The sequence below is a fragment of the Emydura macquarii genome, unplaced genomic scaffold, assembly GCF_026122565.2.
Source record: "Emydura macquarii macquarii isolate MOO-44397 ecotype Brisbane River unplaced genomic scaffold, CSIRO-AGI_Emac_v2 contig_1390, whole genome shotgun sequence".
Taxonomy (NCBI): Eukaryota; Metazoa; Chordata; order Testudines; family Chelidae; genus Emydura; species Emydura macquarii.
Window position 1 is genome coordinate 13,328,634 of NW_027131527.1, and position 17,985 is coordinate 13,346,618.

The 17,985-nt window shown below is 44.5% G+C and overlaps 1 protein-coding gene across 1 annotated transcript in view; it reads right to left on the bottom strand.

The window, feature by feature from the left end:
* The window catches only part of UNC5B (unc-5 netrin receptor B), a 145,231-nt gene that overhangs the window by 37,949 nt on the left and 89,297 nt on the right, over window positions 1-17,985 (bottom strand). Inside the window, exon 2 of the mRNA XM_067552672.1 lies at window positions 5,826-6,047. Within this exon, the coding sequence (XP_067408773.1) occupies window positions 5,826-6,047 (222 nt within the window). The remainder of the gene's footprint in view (window positions 1-5,825; window positions 6,048-17,985) is intronic.

A 17,985-nucleotide genomic window follows, 5' to 3' on the forward strand; every position in this document is an offset into this window, starting at 1 on the left:
AAAGGGCTTTAATGAGTTAAAAAATGACTTGATTCCTATGAAGTGGGGACAGGGGATGAGTTACCAGGGGCTGCCCAGGAAGTTGTCAGTGAGCTCTGACTGGGCACAAAGCTGAAAGAGAGAGAGGCTCTGGGGAGAAGTCTGCATGGAGTTAGTCCAGCCAAGGTCCCCCTGTGGATGATGGTTATACACCTGGTAAGCTTAGGACTTGCATATAGTCTAGTTTGTCATTTTTAAGATATGTTTTCTCAAAAATGCTTTTATTCTAAATAAATACTTGGATTTAAGGAGGCTGTTTGGTCACTGCTGTCACTTCCCCAGAGGGAATACAGCTGCAGGGTCTGGACGTCAGTCAGACTTGCTGAGACAACTCATGGTTGATGCTCAGGGGAATGTAATCCAGGGTCCCGTCAAGAGCGGGAGAATTATAGAAATACAGGGGTGGCCGGGAACTCAAGAGGTCTAGTCCAGCCCCCTGTGCTGATTCCATCCTGAGATAGGTGACTGCTACAGACATGACATTTAGAGGGAGTGCACTCAGAGAGACCAGGAGCAGTCAAAGGTGCAGTCTGACCAGTAACTGAGGAGAGCTGCTCATGTCCTCAGTAAAGGTAGCCACTACTTCAGCGGTATGTGGGGAGTAACCCTGTTAAATGCAGCCACCGTGCGTCATTGCTTCCAATAGGATTGAAGCCACAGGAAGTCACCACCTTACTACAATGAAATAACTCAGTGGGCTTGTTAGCTGTAATTTTCTCTCTGAGGTAACCACTCACATTCTGAACTAAAGACCCTGCACATTTCCACTTGCAAAAACGAAGCCCTGGTAATGATGGTGCACATATCTTCTTGGCTACATTGTATGAATAGATTTTGATTTAAGGTTGTTCTGGGCCAAAAGATATGGAGGATTCTTCTGAAGCAGGTTGTCTGAAATGAGGACAACGTGGACATGACATACTTTCCACTCCCCAGCATTCTGCACTATAAAGTAAGTGCTGAAAGTACACAACTCTAGTAAATCTTAAGTTTAGTTTTGATGTTATATTTTGATGATTTCCAGACTGTATGTAAGCTCCTAAAGGTGTTCCTGGCTTTACTGATTCTGTTCCGAATGTCCTGACTTGTTCCACCATCCGGGCTGATGGTACTGTCCAGGTATGTGAATGTTTCTACATTAGTGAAAACAAAATCCTCTATTTGTACTAGTGATGGTGAGGCAATGTTAAAAAAAGTCATGATATCTGTCTTATTGTGATAGATTTTCAGTCCAATTTGCTGGCTGAATATGTTGAGTTGGGTTGTTTTCTCTTGTAAATGGTGATGGGTATGTGTATGTGATAAGAGAGCAAGATCATCTGCGAAGTCTTCCAGGCCTTCAAGGGATGAAAAGGGTGCCCCTCTAATACCTGTTGACATGTCCTCTATTGTATGCCACATCACTCAATCAATGGCAATGTTAAAGAGGATTGCAGACATAACACACCTCTGCAGTACTCCTGTTTTGACTTCAAACCTGAGCTACAGGGAAGTGGCAAAGGGAATTTGAAGCAGCACTGGTGAGAGGCAGTGGGGGGCTGCTAGCTATAGGATCCCTGGGTTGGGCCGGGACCCGAAGTAATGGGTGGGCCTGGGTCCCCCTCATTTGCTACTGTGGAAGTGGCTAAACTCTAGAACTGAGATACCCCGAGATAAGCCTCCCCGAGATGGGAGGAACATGAACAGTGACACCACTGGAGGGCTGTCATGAAGAGGATGCTGCGGTTCCTGACAGCTGTGGGAAGGGCTACAGGCAAACTAGGGGGAAAGGGTGATGGTGTGTAGACCGCGGACGTGGGCCTCGGCCTGGAGCTAATCCCCAGAAAGGACCATCAGGAGGCACCACTTTGGCAGTGAGTGGTGCCAACCCGTTGCAATGAGGAACTGCTCAAATCTCAGGTTAAAATAAAACACTCTTCCCTTTACAGAGTAGTTGTAGAAAGGCAATCAAGCAAGAAGTCACAGAGTGGAGAGAACTCACAGTTAAAACTTGAGGACAGAAGTTTAGGGCAGCAAAAAAAGATAAAAGATTTTAATAAAAGTACCGGGGGGAAGTAATACTAGCATAGAAGACCTACGAATTACAGAGCGTGTTTACCAAGGAATGCTGCTACATGACTGGTGATCACATGAGCACCAAATATTTGGGTGGCATGATGAGATCAGCAGTGGTGGACTGAGACCAGCCACACCATTGTTAGGACACAGCTAGTGATCAATCTAGGTGGTGTTCAATCTTCAAGGAGGCTACATCCCTGCAGGATTTGCCAGGATGGTGATGATATGAGGAGGATGGGACAAGAAAAAGCTGAGATAATTAGGAAGCTTTTAGTAACCAGCAGGTGAATGAACACTTGGAAAATGATAACATACACAAATATCCAGGCCCAGATGCCATGTAACACTAACATTTGATTTTGAAAACTGATGGAAATCTTGGGAGAGGAGAAAGAATAATGCTTATATTTTAAAAATCAAAGAAGAGTGACCCTGGTAATTACTGTGCTGTTAGTAAAGAACTGGTAAAAATATTGGACAAAAAAATCATTATCTAGGGGTTAACCAGATCATGAACAATAGGCATTATTCATAGATTTTACAGCCAGAAGGAACTATTATGGTCATCTAGTCCATAACATAACACAGGCCAAAGAACCCCAACCTATACTTTCTGCATCAAGCCCATAACTTCTGTTTGAGCTAGAGCATATCTTTTTAAAGATATTCCATCTTGATTTAAAGACTTCAAATGATGGACAGTTCACCACATCCATGGGCTTTTAAAGAACACATCTTTCAGGATGCAGTTACAAAATTAGTGATGAAGGGAGGGGTAGAGGTAAAATATTTAAATTTTAGCAAGCCATTTAATTGCATCAGACCAATGATTCATCCAGTCCATTACCCTGTCTCTGATAGTGATCAGAACCACTTGGTAAGAGGAAGGTGCAAGAAATCTTGTAATGGACAATTACGGCATAATATGCCCATAAAATGCATTTTTCCTAGTCCAGACAGCTACTCATTGACTTATGTTCTGAAGCATGAGAGCATTTATATCACTTATATACATTTAAATTCTATCTGTGAACGTTCTCACTATCCATTAAATACCTAATCTTTTTTTAATCTGACTAAGTTCTTGGCCTCTAACACCCTTATCAATCTAACCCTTTATCAATGAGTCCTATGGATTGATTATGTGTTGTGTATTTTCTTTTTATCGGTTTTAAATGCCTTTCAATTTAATTAAATGTCCCCTCATTCCTGGATTATGAGAAAGAGTAAATGCCAGTGCCTGATATACCTTCTTTATGCCCATCATTTATTTCTCGTTTGTTTTCTTTCTAAACAAGTGTCTCGATCTTTTCAATCTCTCCTCATTTAGAAGTTTTTTCCTGCCTGTAATCATTTTCATTGCCACCCGCTGAACCTCTTTGTATTTCTGCTTTACCTTTTTTGATATAAAGTTGGCACAACTGAATAGAATGCTCCAGGTAAGAGTAATATCAAGGGTTTATATAATGACAATATAAAGGTTTCAATATTCTTTTCTATCCTATTCTCTAGATATCCTGTTTGCTTTTTTGGTTGTCACTGCGCAATGAACAGGGCTTTTCACTGAGCTGACCCCCCAGCTTTTTTTCCTGTGTGATTCCACTTAATTTAGAACTCAGCAAGATATGTGAGTAATTCATGTTGTTGCTTCCAATGTGTATTACCTTGTCTTTGTCAACAGTGAATTTCATCTGACATTGTGCCATCCATTCACCCAGCTCTGTTAGGTCCCTCTGAAGTTCCTCAGAGCTCTCTAGACTTGACTATCACAAATAAAGTTGTGTCATCTGCAAACTTTGCCATCTACACGCTCAGTCTTTTCCAGACCATTAGTGAATATATTCCATTAGAGAGGAAGACTGTCCGGTGGTTAGGGTACTAGGTGGTGGACTTGGGATTCCTTGCTCTGCCACAGACTTTCTGGGACTTTAGGCAAGTACCTCAGTTCCTCATCTAACAAATGGGGTTAACAGCACTTCCCTAACTTGGAGGGTACTGTGAAGATAAATACATTAAAGAGTGTGTGGCACTCAGATACCACAGAAAGGGGGAGATACAAGTACATAAAAATTTGAATAGAGCTGGACAAAAAAAGATGAGCCGTTTCTCAAATGTTTGTGCTGAAAAATTTTCACTATTTTTCTATCAGAAAAGCATTTTGCACATGGTTGAAATTTTCAAAAGAGCCTAAGGGAGTTAGGCACCCAAATCCCACTGAAACTGAATGGGAATTGCAGACCTTCCTATGGCTCCTTGAAAAATCCCAACCCAAACAACACTTCCAACCTTCTCTGATCAAACAGAACAGGTCCTAGCATGGATACTTGGGGCACCCTACTGTTAACCTTTAGCCATGTTAAAAGCTGACCATTTATTCGTGCTCTTGGTTTTCTGTCTCAGCCACTTTCTAATCCATGTCAGTATTTTACGTCTTACCCCGACTACTTAGTTTTCTCAACCACCTCCTGTGAAGTGCTTTTTGAAAGTCCAACTAAATTATAATTTAGTTCTCTTTTACCAACACTATTTGGTAGCTCGGAGAAGAAATTTTTTTTGTCTACAAAAGCTATGCTTGTATGATTTCTCTCACAAGGGTACTGAACTTAATTACATGGTGATCACTATTAAGTGGCTCAACTACAGTTACTTCTTGACTGACCTCCTGTTGGTTACTTAGGACTAAGTCGGGAACACTGTCTCCTTTTGCGTTCTCTAGAACCAGCTGTTCCAAGAAGCAACAGTTTTAATGTGACGATAAATTGCTTCTCAGCATGTACAGCAAGGGAGTTTGATAGGTCCAGTCTTATTTAATATCTTCATCAACAATGTTGGAGGGACAGCTTTTCTACTGAAAGTCACAAATACAAAATTCAGAAGAGCTGTGAATAGCAATGAGGATGGAGATCTCACACAAAGTTACTTAGAGATCTTGGACACATGGGCAGGAAATGATCAAATGAATTGGAAAAATACAAGCTAATATCTGGGGGGAAATAATCTCAAACATAGATACACAATGGAAGGAAGAAAGCTAGAAAGTGGTAAATGCTGAGACAGACTTCTGGGTGATAGAGGACAGCAAATCAGCTACGAGTTTGCAGGAAGATATGGCAGCAGAAAAGATCAATGAAATTTTGGGTGGCACATACAGACACTTCACAACACACTCTTGTTCTCTTTGGCTCTGGCATGAATGCTCCTCCAATATTTGCATATGGGCACTTCAGTCTCAGACTTTACTAAAGATGAACAAAAATCATCGGAAGGAAAATTAAACAACGTTAAATGCACATAGCTGGACCATGCATAGACTACTGGGGAGGCATTACACCAGTCTACAAATATTTGGATGGGGTAGGCAATAAGGAGGGAGAAGAAATTCATTCTTAGATCATGGGAATTTCTTCTTTGTACTTCCGAAATCTGACTGTGGAGTCAGAGAAGGGGTTTACAAAACACTTTTAAAGGGGACCATCCTGTGAGGCATGCTGAAGGTGGCAGTACTGTTCCTCATCCAAAGTGGAAAGTGAAAAGAATGCTCTTTTCAAGCATTCCTGCAAAGTAATGTGCTCTAAATACTGCTGGGTTGCACACTACAGAGCCTTAAAAAGAGAGAGGGAGTAGATAGATGAAGCAGTAGAGGAGATAGGAAATCAGAAAGGAAAGAGGAAGGAAGAGAGGGGGAGGAAAGAGGTAAAAAGAAACTTGGGTCTGCAATGGTTTCTTACCAGTCACCTCATCCAGGCTTTCCTTAGTGAGATGGTCGTTCTGATTGACCCACTCCCCATTGCACTTGAAGTAAATCTGCGTGGCTGGGTTGGCTTTGCAGATCAGCTCCACAGGCTTGTTCTTTACGATGTATGCATCTTGTGGCTCCAGTAGGAAATGGGGAAGGGTCTCTGCAGGGGCTGATGGGAAGGAATCTGGAAGCACATCGCTGTACTCAATTCCTGCAAGGAAAGGAAGAGAAACAGAAAATAGTTACTCCTACTGAGCATTAAAGATTGTGCTTCTACAAGTGTAACCAGAGTCTAAACCAATTAGCTCTTTATTTAAGAATCATCAGATACATACATGAATGCAATATGTTGGGGAAGAGTTAACTCGGCTTTTGTAAAGGGAAATCATGCCTCACCAATCAATTAGAATTTTTTGAGGGTGTCAACGAGCACGTGGGGAAGGGTGATCCAGTGGATATAGTGTACTTGGACTTTCAGAAAGCCTTTGACAAGATCCCACACCGAAGGCTCTTTCGCAAAGAAGGCAGTCATGGGATAAGAGGGAAGGTCCTCTCATGGATCATTAACTGGTTAAAAGATAGGAAACAAAGGGTAGGAATATATGGTCAGTTTTCACAACGGAGAGAGGTAAATAGTGGGGTCCCCCAAGGGTCTGTAGTGGGACCTATGCTGTTCATAAATGATCTGGAAAAAAGGGTAAACAGTAAAGTGGCAAAATTTGCAGATGATACAAAATTATTCAAGATAGTTAAGCAAAAAGCAGATTGGAAACAGTTATAAAAGGATTCACAAAACTGGGTCATTTGGCAACAAAATGGCAGATGAAATTTAATGTTCATAAATGCAAAGTAATGCATATTGGAAAACAATCTCAACTGTACACACAAAATGATGGGATCTAAATTATCTGTTTCCACTCAAGAAAGATCTTGAAGTCATTGTGGATACTTCTCTGAAAACATCTGCTCAATGTGCAGCGGTAGTCAAAAAAGGTAATAGACTATTAGGACCCATTAGGAAAGGGATTGATGATAAGAGAGAAAATATCATAAAGCCACTCTATAAATTCATGATATGCCCACATCTTGACTACAGCATGCACTTCTCATTGCCCCATCTAAAAAGAGATGCATTCGAACTGGAAAAAGTATAGAGAAGGGCAACAAAAATGATTTGGGGTATGGATTGGCTTCCATACGAGAAGAGATTAAAAAGATTGGGATAGTTTGGTTTAGAAAAGGGATGACTAAGGAGGGATATGATAGAGGTCTATAAAATCATGAATGGTGTGGAACAAGTGCTTCTTTGCCTAATGCACAGTTAACTTGTGGAACTCATTGCCAGGGGGATGCTGAGAAAGCAAAAAGAATTAGATAGGTTCATAGTGGTTATTAGCCAAGATAGTCAGGGATGCAACCCCATGCTATGGGTGTCCCTAAGCCTCTGACTGCCAGAAGCTGGGACTGGATGACAGGAGACGGATCACTCGATAATTGCCCTGTTCTGTTCATTCCCTCTGAAGCATGTGGCATCAACCACTGTCAGAAGACAGGATACTGGGCTAGATGGACCATTAGTCTGACCCAGCATGGCCGTTTTAATGTAAAATATCACTGTCAACTACTTCACAACCATTACTTTTGCTCCACCTAGTTTAAAACCCTCTTAGAAGCCTGAAAATGATTATTTTCTTCTAGATGTTGTCCTTCCCATTTATCCCTCATGCTTCACTGCTCTATGGCAGCCTTTTCCATCCTTCTCATACATCTGCACCCATAATGATACAAGCAGGAAGGTGATCCTTTTACTGTTGAGAACAGGGACAGCTCTCAGTAACTTTCAGTGTGTCACGTACAAATGGTGGAAACAGAATCCAACAAGGGCCAGCCTATCAGCCTGGAGACAACGCAGGACACCCACGTTTGGGTGCCTCACTCCTGGACAGTTCAAGGCTGTGAACCCTATAGAGGGTGAGTGCTCAGCCTGTAGGGGAAGGGAGCCCCTTTCCTCACTCTACAGTGACATCCCTTGGCTAATACACAGAGGTGCATTTATGGGCTCAGGAGAAGTTGTATATATTGACCTCATCCACTGGAAGGAAGGCTGCTACAGCATGGGACCTCAAGGGAAGAGGAGAGAAAACCTCTGTTGGGTTATGAAAGAGATTAGAGGCCCCCAGAGGAAAAAAAAAATATTTATAATCCAGAGAATATTCTTCAATAGATGATAATTTAACATGCACTTGTGACATGTTCTGTGTTCTAACAGAACCCTACTCATCCACCCTTCACTGGAGCAACCTATGCCTCAGCCACATGCCTTTGACATCCAGCCATGCTGCTAACCAGATCCATGGCATCCAACGTGTCACTGGCACCTTAGCACTCCAAAGTCATGCTAATCCTGCAGCTCTCACTGGGTAGAGGTACTTGCAATAGGGAAAACAAACGATAAATCCAGGAGTTAGGGCAGGAACTTCATGTCAGAGCTACCTCATCACTGCCCCAAAAAGCAATGTGAACGCATTATCAGGACACGTGATGCACTTGAGGCTGCTCCGAAGGGGGATGCTGGGAAGATGTACCTATAAATCATGGATCAGAACCAAAGGGGTTAAAGAAAATCAAGAAGCTGAAATGGAAAGGAGGCTGTTCACACCATCTTCCTCCCAGTCTCCTGTTCCATGTCAGCTCTTTTCACAGGTTCCCTTCTATGAGAATGAGCAGAGAGGGTCTGGCACTGCCCCAGGGCCTCCCATCCCACAGGCTAAAGGAATGCATTGGTATGATCCAAACAAAACCCCAGCAGGGCTTGCACTGGGAAAGCTGACTACGGCCACAACATAAATCACACAGACCTGTCTTTTCCAGTTTTAGGCACAGCTCCTTTTTGGATTCCAGTGGCCCCAACATCAGCCAACTCTCCCGCTTCTTTTGCGTAACACTTGCATTCCACTATCCCTGCCCATGCCCTGCTCACCCCCTCAGAAGACTGTACACTCCAACACAGAGGTCCCAATATTTCATGAATGACCAACAATAGAGGTTTTGCAGCTGCTGCAAATGTAATCTAAAGTACCAATGACTTTTTTCCATGCCTATAACCATTGACTTGATAACACTTGAACGCCACACTCACAATCTCCATGGCGCATAAACGTTACTACTTCTATTCCAGCCATACCATTTGCTTTAGGAATCAAAACTTATATACAGAGAAAGATCCTAGAAGAGCACTTGACAGTGGAGCAAGGATTTAATAAACTAGTCTCCTCTCTAGAACCCTGAGTTCCGATACGAGGTTTTGGTCACAAATTTAGTGAGTTTGGCAGGTTTGATTTCTTAGTGAATATTTCTACACACATACCATTTGAAAAGTCGCCACAAATGGACAATTGGTAGTTTGTGTCCAGGCAAGGCCAAGGAGTGAAATGGAACAGAGGATGTGGGTGAGCACTAAGCACTGAGCTACCGCAGCAGAGCTGTATGTGTCCAGGAAATAGCAGAGGACATTGCAGGTCTGGCTTGAGATGTTTGAGCAGAATTGCATGTGGGAAGTTTGCCTCAAGCCAGTGTGTCCCATGTCCGGCTCTAAACAATGCTGTCTACTCCATCACCTTTATGAGCCTTAACACTTAAACTAAGAGGGATCACTTAACCCCAAGCATTCATGAGTCATGAAATTATTAGTCAGGCCCTGCAAAAATCATGAATTTTTTTTTTAAAAGACACATTTGAGGATTGTTTTACTGGACTTGGTTTCAGAGCCTTTAGGTATCACTCAGATCAAGTTTTCAGGCTGTTCTCGGCAACCTTGTTACCCTTTTTTAACTGGTCAGTGAAAGTTGCGATTCTCAGCTCCGGTCTCTAGGGCTTTCACTGTAAATGTTACCAGACTGGTGATAAAAACTGGAGAGCTGGCAATGCTGAAGTGAGCCCACTTCCCAGTCACCCTTGGCAAAAAGAGGACCACAAAACACTGAAAGTGTTACAGGAAGTAAAACCAAAACCAAAACCAGGCCGACCAAGAAAGCAAAATGACCAGCTGCCTCCTGAGTGAAAATCAGTGAGTGAAAAAACACCGAGGTCAGTCATTTAAAATCCATTTAGGAAAACTGACCTTCCATTTCCATTTTAACACAACACTAAGGGAGAACAGTAGGACATTTGTCATAATCCATTAACTGCTCTTTTGGAAACAATGAATTAAACTCCAGGCTAGTTTTTCTCTCTCTATTTCTGGCTCTTCCCCTCTTTGCTGCTGTCACTGGCCATTCCCTCCCTGATTTCATTTGCAGGTCTGTAATTTTCTCAGCACCCTACCAATTGCAATGAGACACACGATAATTAGGATGTACAATGCCCTCCTGGTGAGCTATTGCGAGCTGCTGTCCAACTCAAACACCAGGCTGCCGGCTGGAGCCCCAAGACATCACAAGGTAGGAGGGGAAGACACAGGCAGGGGAGTATTATGTTTTTGTGAAGAACAGAACACATCGCAGTGAAAATTCAAATACTTGAGGATTGAAGGATTTAATGAGCAAGTGTCTTTTAGTGTAGATCCCACAGATAAACAGAGAGGAGTGATGACGAAAGAACAAGCATTTTTGCAGCTCTTTGTTTTGGCCTTTAAAAAGAGGATGTTAGACAAGGCTTAGCAGGATCCCTGAGCAGACAACCAGCCCTGAGGGATGACAAAAGCACCCCATCAGTTACAAAATAAGAAGCAAGGGGTGGGGATAGCCTATCAGAACTTGGCAAAATAGGTATGGGGAAGATTCACAGTCAAAACCACTGACCATGATAAAGTTGCAGGTGACACTGTCAATGGAGTGCATGATTTCACTGCTGGGGCCTGACATTATAAGCATGGTCTTTTGCTAACAACAACAAACCCTGGGTAACTCACAAGTGACAGGCATAGCAAGGTTCCGGCCAAATATGGAGCATGAAAGACAGGAGCAAGATGAAAATGGTTTCTGCCCTGCAGTGAGTTGAGACCAGCTGATACAGGAGCAGCACAGGAGAAGCCTTCACCCGGCAGACATCATCTTATAACTCTCACCACTGAAATGCTGCTACCTCTGGGGTGAAACAAAACAACTATGAAACAGCAACACAACACAACAGCAGACCCTGTTAGAGTTTAAATTTAGCCAAGACACCAGGGCAAAAACTGTTCATATCGCAAAAAGTGTCATGGGATTTTTTAAAGAACATTAGATCAACAGAAACAAGGTGAAATGGAACATACACTGCACATAAAATACATGTTCAAGATAAGAAATAGAAGACCATGTTACAATCCATTTACTTGAATATAATCACTCTCCCTTGTCACCATATTCAATGCACTCCAGACCAGCTGCTTCAGGGAACACGCTATGCTCTCACAATCTGAGCTTGAGACTTTGAGGAGTGGAATCCAAAACAGCTATAAGTGGTCAAGACCTCTATTTTATTTCACATCTGAAAACCACAGCACACCTAGCGCCACACTGTGGTATTGATTCAGCACTGTCCCGGGGGAGGAGCATCACTTTCTCGCTGAATCGCCAGCACTACCTATTGCAGGACCCATATGTTTCCGGGAGATCTCCCATCTAGACATTGGCCTGACCACATTCTGCCTCTCTAACCAGGCCTGATGAGGCTCATGAAACAAGGTGATATGGCTAAAAGCAACAGAGTGGGTAGATGGATTAACACAGTGCTGGAGAGGCTTTTACCCTGCATTTGGCTGAGCCTGGCTGATTCAGAGGGATGGCCAGGTGCAGTACTACAGAGACCTTTGCAAAGCAGCAGGTAAGAGCAGCTGATATGAACAGATGTGAAGTGCCATGTTACTCGTGACTGAATTTCCAGTGACTCCTGGGTGCTTTCAGGATGTGCCATAAATCAGCACGTTCTTAACCACATGTGCATGCATAAAAAGCCAATGGGTGTTTCAAAAATGCCATTGAGAATCACTGCGACACCCACCGCCTTACATAGGCGCCATTGCCACTAATGAGCAGATGTGAAGCTCTCCCAGGCCTAAGTGCTGAGCCTCTATTGTCTCTAGTTACACTTTCCTCCTACACTCCTGGGGGGCAGCAGTCCAGTGGCTGTCATATTATTACGTCATCTCCTCTTAAATGTCATACACACTAGGTGGTCCTGGATCACAGAGACTCCCACCTATTGTTACCCATAGCTCGAGCTCATGTTCCCCAGGCTTTTTGTGTGTGTGTGTGTGTGGACAAAATAATGTCACCTCTTTGATTCCACAAGTCTAGATTTTCTGGCAAAGGGGGCTGAGTGGTAAGAGATGCTGGAATGAAGCTAATTGGGTTGATGGTGTGAAAACCTCTCTCAAAATCATAATATTTTGCATTCCTACAGCACCTTTCTTACCAGGATTCCAAACTGTCTTACCAATGATTAACAAAATCTCTATCTCTGTGACATTAACTTGTTGTTATCCCCTCCTTACACAGATGGGGAAACTGAGGTGCACAGTAGGAGAGTGACTTGGCCTTGGTGTCAGAGCAGCTGGCTTGTGGACAGAGGAAGGAATAGAACCCAGGTCTCTAGACTCCCCGTCTCCTCTTCTAACTCATCTATTCTCAAAGAAGAGGGTGATATCAGGACTGATGTGATGCCCTGGCTGTTCACTCAGAAACCTAACAAGCAGTCTTGATCACAGGTGTAATGAATTTGGTGTCCTCAATCAAGTGCCTACAGGACATCTGCTGATATCTCAAAATATTATGAAGTGTGGCACAATTCATCCCCATTAGCAGCCACTGCCTAGGAAAAGCAAAGGACTGGAGTGACTGGATGTGTTACCGGTCAGGAATGAGAGGCACTGGTGGATCTGGACCAACACCGGAACAGGTGGGGGCAGGAAAAGGAGACTGAAGGTCACGTGGATGAGTACTTGAAAAGCGTGGTGGGAGAAGCTTGCATAGCACCTCACTGGTTCTACCCACAGCATTTCTGTCCCTTATTTTCCTGGAGACCCAACATTCACCTGGAAAAAAAAAAATCCCAACGCCCCACCACAATAGCTTGTAGTGTATATCGTGCATATGCTCCACCTCCTTCCTGTAACTGCAGAAACACAGATACACCCATAAATATTGTTTGCGACATGCTCTGCTACGTGCTCTGCTTCCCCCTCATCTGCCTGCGGAAAGAGCCATTTATGCTCTATGCCTGAGCTGCAGGCTGTTTTTATGACTTTGTTTTACAACTATAATGCTGGGATCATTTATAAAGTAGGTTTGTATATATCAAATGTAAACATTAGAAATCCATTAGTCTCTTAAAGTGTGTCTGGCAGAGTTCTCCCCCACCCTAACCCTCCCGGTAATCTCCAGTCCTCTCCCAGGCATGGCTGAAGGGAATTTCAAAGGATTACAAGTACTTAAAGATATATTATCCCTGGCCAGAGTTGTAATGCAGGCCTGAAGCTACCGATTAAGTTTCTCTCCACTGTGTATGTGCCAGTTAGTTTTTTATTTCACTTTTTTTTTTGAAGTCAGGTTTAAAACTCTGTGCCATGGGCTAACTGTACATGCACAAACTTCCTCCAAGGACGGCACTGACTTGCAGAATGAAAGGGACCTTTGCCCTCTAGTTTACAACATTCTTTCAACATGAGCTTACACACAGGATCACCTCCCACCCAAAATTCATGCCAGTTTCCTGATACTCATCAACCGGTCCCCACGTCATATAAACCCAGTATAAACCATATAAACTCAGTGACCAGAGAGACATGAATTGACTTCAAGTGCCGTGGCGCTGAGACACATCACAGCTCTGAAACCTTTCATCTTCCCACTGGGACACTGTGTCATGACAGGATGCTGCTACATCACATCACCACATGCCAAGGCAACACCCCAAATGCAAACATCTCTATGTCCTGGTCTGACATTGCTATGTGGTCGCTTTGTCACAAAACCTAGGCTAGGTAAGACAAGTGGCAGGCCCACTTCCATACTTGATACTTCTGGTGTACGTGAGAGGGCTCATCATTAACCAAAACAAAATCAAGACATTTTCCTTAACGCAGTAGACACTTGACTTCTCTATTGATTATAATTGGGGCTTTGGGTCATCAGAGAGGATTCTGGAGGGGGTGGGGGAAGCAAATTACAGATGAGTCATGACAAAAGTGGATAAAAATCACAGATTTGACTCATCCTTAATTATTTGCACAATGATCTGTACTATCCCAGCCAAGGAGCAGAGCCAAATAGCCCATCAGCCCCCTGCATGGGGCTCAGCCGCAAGAAGGGCCCACAAAACTAGATAGTCAGAGTCTGTGACTCCCAGGAACTCCTGTGACAAAACAACTGCCCTACTCCCAGTCCAAAACATGTTACCCTTTGTAATGTACTTACGGAAGTCTGCTAGTGCCTAATGCACTATGTGAGAGGAAAAGGGGAGGCTCCTGATGTCGGAAGCATGGATAGCAGCATATTATCTCATATCCCTCTTTCTTACCCACACTAATTTTCTATGGAATAAGCTGCCCCATGGAGCTGCCAGTGAAATCCAAGGTGCTATTGTCACCAGGCATCATGAAGAAAGGGGCAAAAGCTTCCTGCATGTCCAACCCCTGGCATCTGCTGAGGACAGGCCAATGGGAAGGCAGCCGACTCCAGTGCTCACCCTTCAGTTACTTTCCCTCATCCCTCCTGGCCTATTTTCCCATACATTTGATTCATTTCAATAGATACCTGAAGAGTGCTCAACCCAGCAAACTAACTATTCACCCCAGAGACCACCCACGTGTGGCACCAGCGAAGCACAGCCTCACTGCCGTCTGTGCCTGCTTACGCCAGGGCTGAACTTAGCCCAAAGAGACTGCTCCTCTCCTTTCTCTGAAAACGGAGACGGGATGAGAAAAAATAACCCAACAGCCCAGCTCCCAGGCAGACAGCTCCTTTTTCCTCTTTCACTTGCAGCTGTTGCTCGCAGCCAGTAGGGAAGAGACTGAATACACGAAGTGGCAGCTCAAGCCAGGCACCCTGGCCCCTGTAATGTGCCTCTTATTTCCCTACGCTTCAAGTGAGTGACGAAGGGGGGCAGGCAGGGAAGAGAGGAAAAGAAATAACCGCTAGCAATCTTTATTGCCAGCAAGCAACAGAGTGCTCCAGCACCCAGCCAGCCCACAACTCACGGGAAGGGAGAGCGTGTATTATTAACCTCCGCCCTCCTCCTTTCACCGCCTCAAATCTCACAGGCTGTCCCTGCCTGGGCACAGACACAAGGCTTCCAGTTCTCTCTCATTTCATTACAGCACCAAAGAGGAGAAACAACAAGCCTCAGCTGGGAGAAGGAGATTCTTTGGTGCCTTGCTTTCCCACCGATCACGGCTGGGTTGTTACCACAGACTGTGAGATCCCGGTTAAAGTTTAGTGAGTCTCTGCTCGGGAAGGGATGGCTCAGGGCCCCTTCTGGAGCACTAAGAATCTTTTTTTTTTTTTTTTTTTTTTTGACTCAGATCACTGACACCATTCTGATCAAGGAAACTCCATTATTAAGGAGGGGAAACCTCCCGAGAGAGCTAAACGTGCTTCTTGCGTAGAACTGAATCCCTCCAGGTGGGAGGAAGAAGTCAAAGCCAGGTCCCTCACACAGCAGCACAGAGCACCGAGATGCCGGGGCTTCCCCCCACTTCCGTTTCATAGCTTGCTCTACAGGTTCAAAGCTTCAGGAACACAATTCACTTGGCGGAGGAGGGCTCCAGCTCCTGGGTGTGTTTTCCGCTCCATGACCACACTGAGAAGCAGTCCAGGTTTCAAATCCAGTTTGGTTTTAAATTAGACTTGAAAGAGATTTTAAAAAAACCTTTTAAAATGTGAAAATCAAGACCAGTAACATCTGCCACTGGCTCAGGTGGGCAGGCTTCAAGCCTGGAAGTTTGCGCCAGCAGTGGAGATGGCCGGAAGCTTTCCTATGTAGGCCAGGGAGAGCTGTGGGGACGGGGCTCAGAAATGCAGCCCTAATAAGCAGCTCAGGATCTGGGGGGCATATTCACATTAGGACTGGTCTGTTGAAACCAGTCCCCACAGTGCTCCCTGCTTCCTGCGCCAGCCTGTTGCAGCACTCCAGCAGAGCAAACAGGCGATAAAGCTGCTCTAAGGCCACCCCCACGCAGCACAGGGGAATGGCTGAAGTGAACTGCACTCCACTGATGCTCAGCCTGTTGCAGCCCCTTGGACGCCACTGCAGCTGGTAAAGTTTAGCAGCCCTGATTTACACCAGAGGTCAAACTGGTGCCCGTCAGCCCCAGCTACTGGGGAAGCGCTTTAGGCCACCTTTCCCATCCCTGCCCGCACAGCTCTGAATGAAAGAGAAGAAAGCCGTAACTAAAGAAAGGAGTCCACAGCTGGGCAGAACACATTTACTTCCTCAGCAGGTTATGAAAGTTGGTGTTTCAGTGAGCTATGAGGAGGGGGAGAATGGGAGCTTGGGATGTGTGTACGCAGAGGGGAGCGGAGCACAGTGTTGTGTTGGGAAGAAGAGAAGAGTAGCATGCTGGGCACATTTATCATAAGCAATCAAAACAGCCTTTCATACCCCCTTCTAACACTTGCTAATTCCAGCCAGCCCTGACCACCTACTGCATGGGAAATCTCTTGCATTCTCTCCATGGGGAAAAAATCCATTTAGTATTGGGGAGCGAGTGGAACCACACACACACAAAACAACCCCTTTTCTTTTTATACCAGCTTCATTGTGGATGAATAGATTGATGATCCTGGCTCTTAATATAAAAAGGGAAATACTAAGAGCATTAATTTAAAAACAAAACAAAACAAAACAACAAAAACCCACCTTGTGTCAAATGGAAGCTGACTGGTATGGGAAAAGCAAGGTTACTTGCAACGGAAAAGCACCCTCTTCCTGGTACAGGAAGATCCCCCTAGGAGAAGTTCTCTCTATCCCCATTACGTGATCTGTCACTTCCACCTGGCATAGCAAGAAGTAGTCACTTCCATAGTCTTTCAAGAATTGTCAAATAAAAAGGAAGTGTTGGATGGCTAGTGGGTAAAGGATAAAGAGTCAGGAAGGACTACAGAGGGAACAGACAGCTTGGAAGGGGAACAAGAACCTAGCCACAGATGCAAGCAGAGCAGCTACAGGATTATAAGAAATGTAGGGCTGGAAGGGACCTCAGGAGGCCATCAAATCCAGTCCCTTGTGTTGAAGCAGGACACAATAAACTGAGACTATCCTTGACAGGTGTTTGTCCAACCTGTTTTTTAAAAACCTCCAGTGATGGGGATTCCACAACATGCCTTGGAAGCCATGATTACTCGGGGGGGGGGGGGGGGGGGGGAGAGAGGAAAGTGCACCTGAAGAACAAGAGAGTAAAAGTCAGAGATCAGTGACTTCCCCCGCTGGCCCATCCAGGGGTCCCACGAAAGGCTGTTTGGCAGAATACTGAAGCAGAATCAAGGACAGAACCTTTCCCTCTGCTTGGAGACAGCCCGGGGGCGGGGGAAATCACTCTCCTGAATGATGGCTGAAGAAGCTGGTGAAGAATGAAAGAGGATAATGCCTGGGACTCCTCTGTCCGTATCTGAACTGCTGTGGATTCCTGACTCCCTCTTTTCCATCTCTAGAGAAGAAATGTTTGCTGTGAACACAGGTCCAAATTCACCCCTAATGTAATTACATTAAAGTAAAAGGTGTTACACCAAGGAAACATCTAGCCCCCGAAGTCCAGAGATACAAGGCAATGAATGTGGCTATTAGAGAGCCAGGCCAGTCAACCCCACGCCCCACTCACCTGGTAAGCTTACTGAACCCATTCAAAGACAGCCTAAAAATTGCTATCAAACCATGGCAGAGACAACACAGGCTGTGATGCCAACACACCTAGGTCTGGATCTGCAATATCCCTGCTTTTTCAACCTTCCAGCCTCCCGAGGTTACATAAAACTACATGCTGGTCTTTTAAATAAACATCTGCCATACTTAGACCAGACAGGTACCTTTTAGCTACATTGAAACCCAAGCCTTTGGAAGAGAGCGGACTTGTCCCTTGTCAAATAGGTCCCCCCAGAAGTACTGGGAGTTTTTAAGATCCTGTTTATGTTGTTTTAAATCTGTGGAGGGACCTGGTTACGACACGGTAGCTC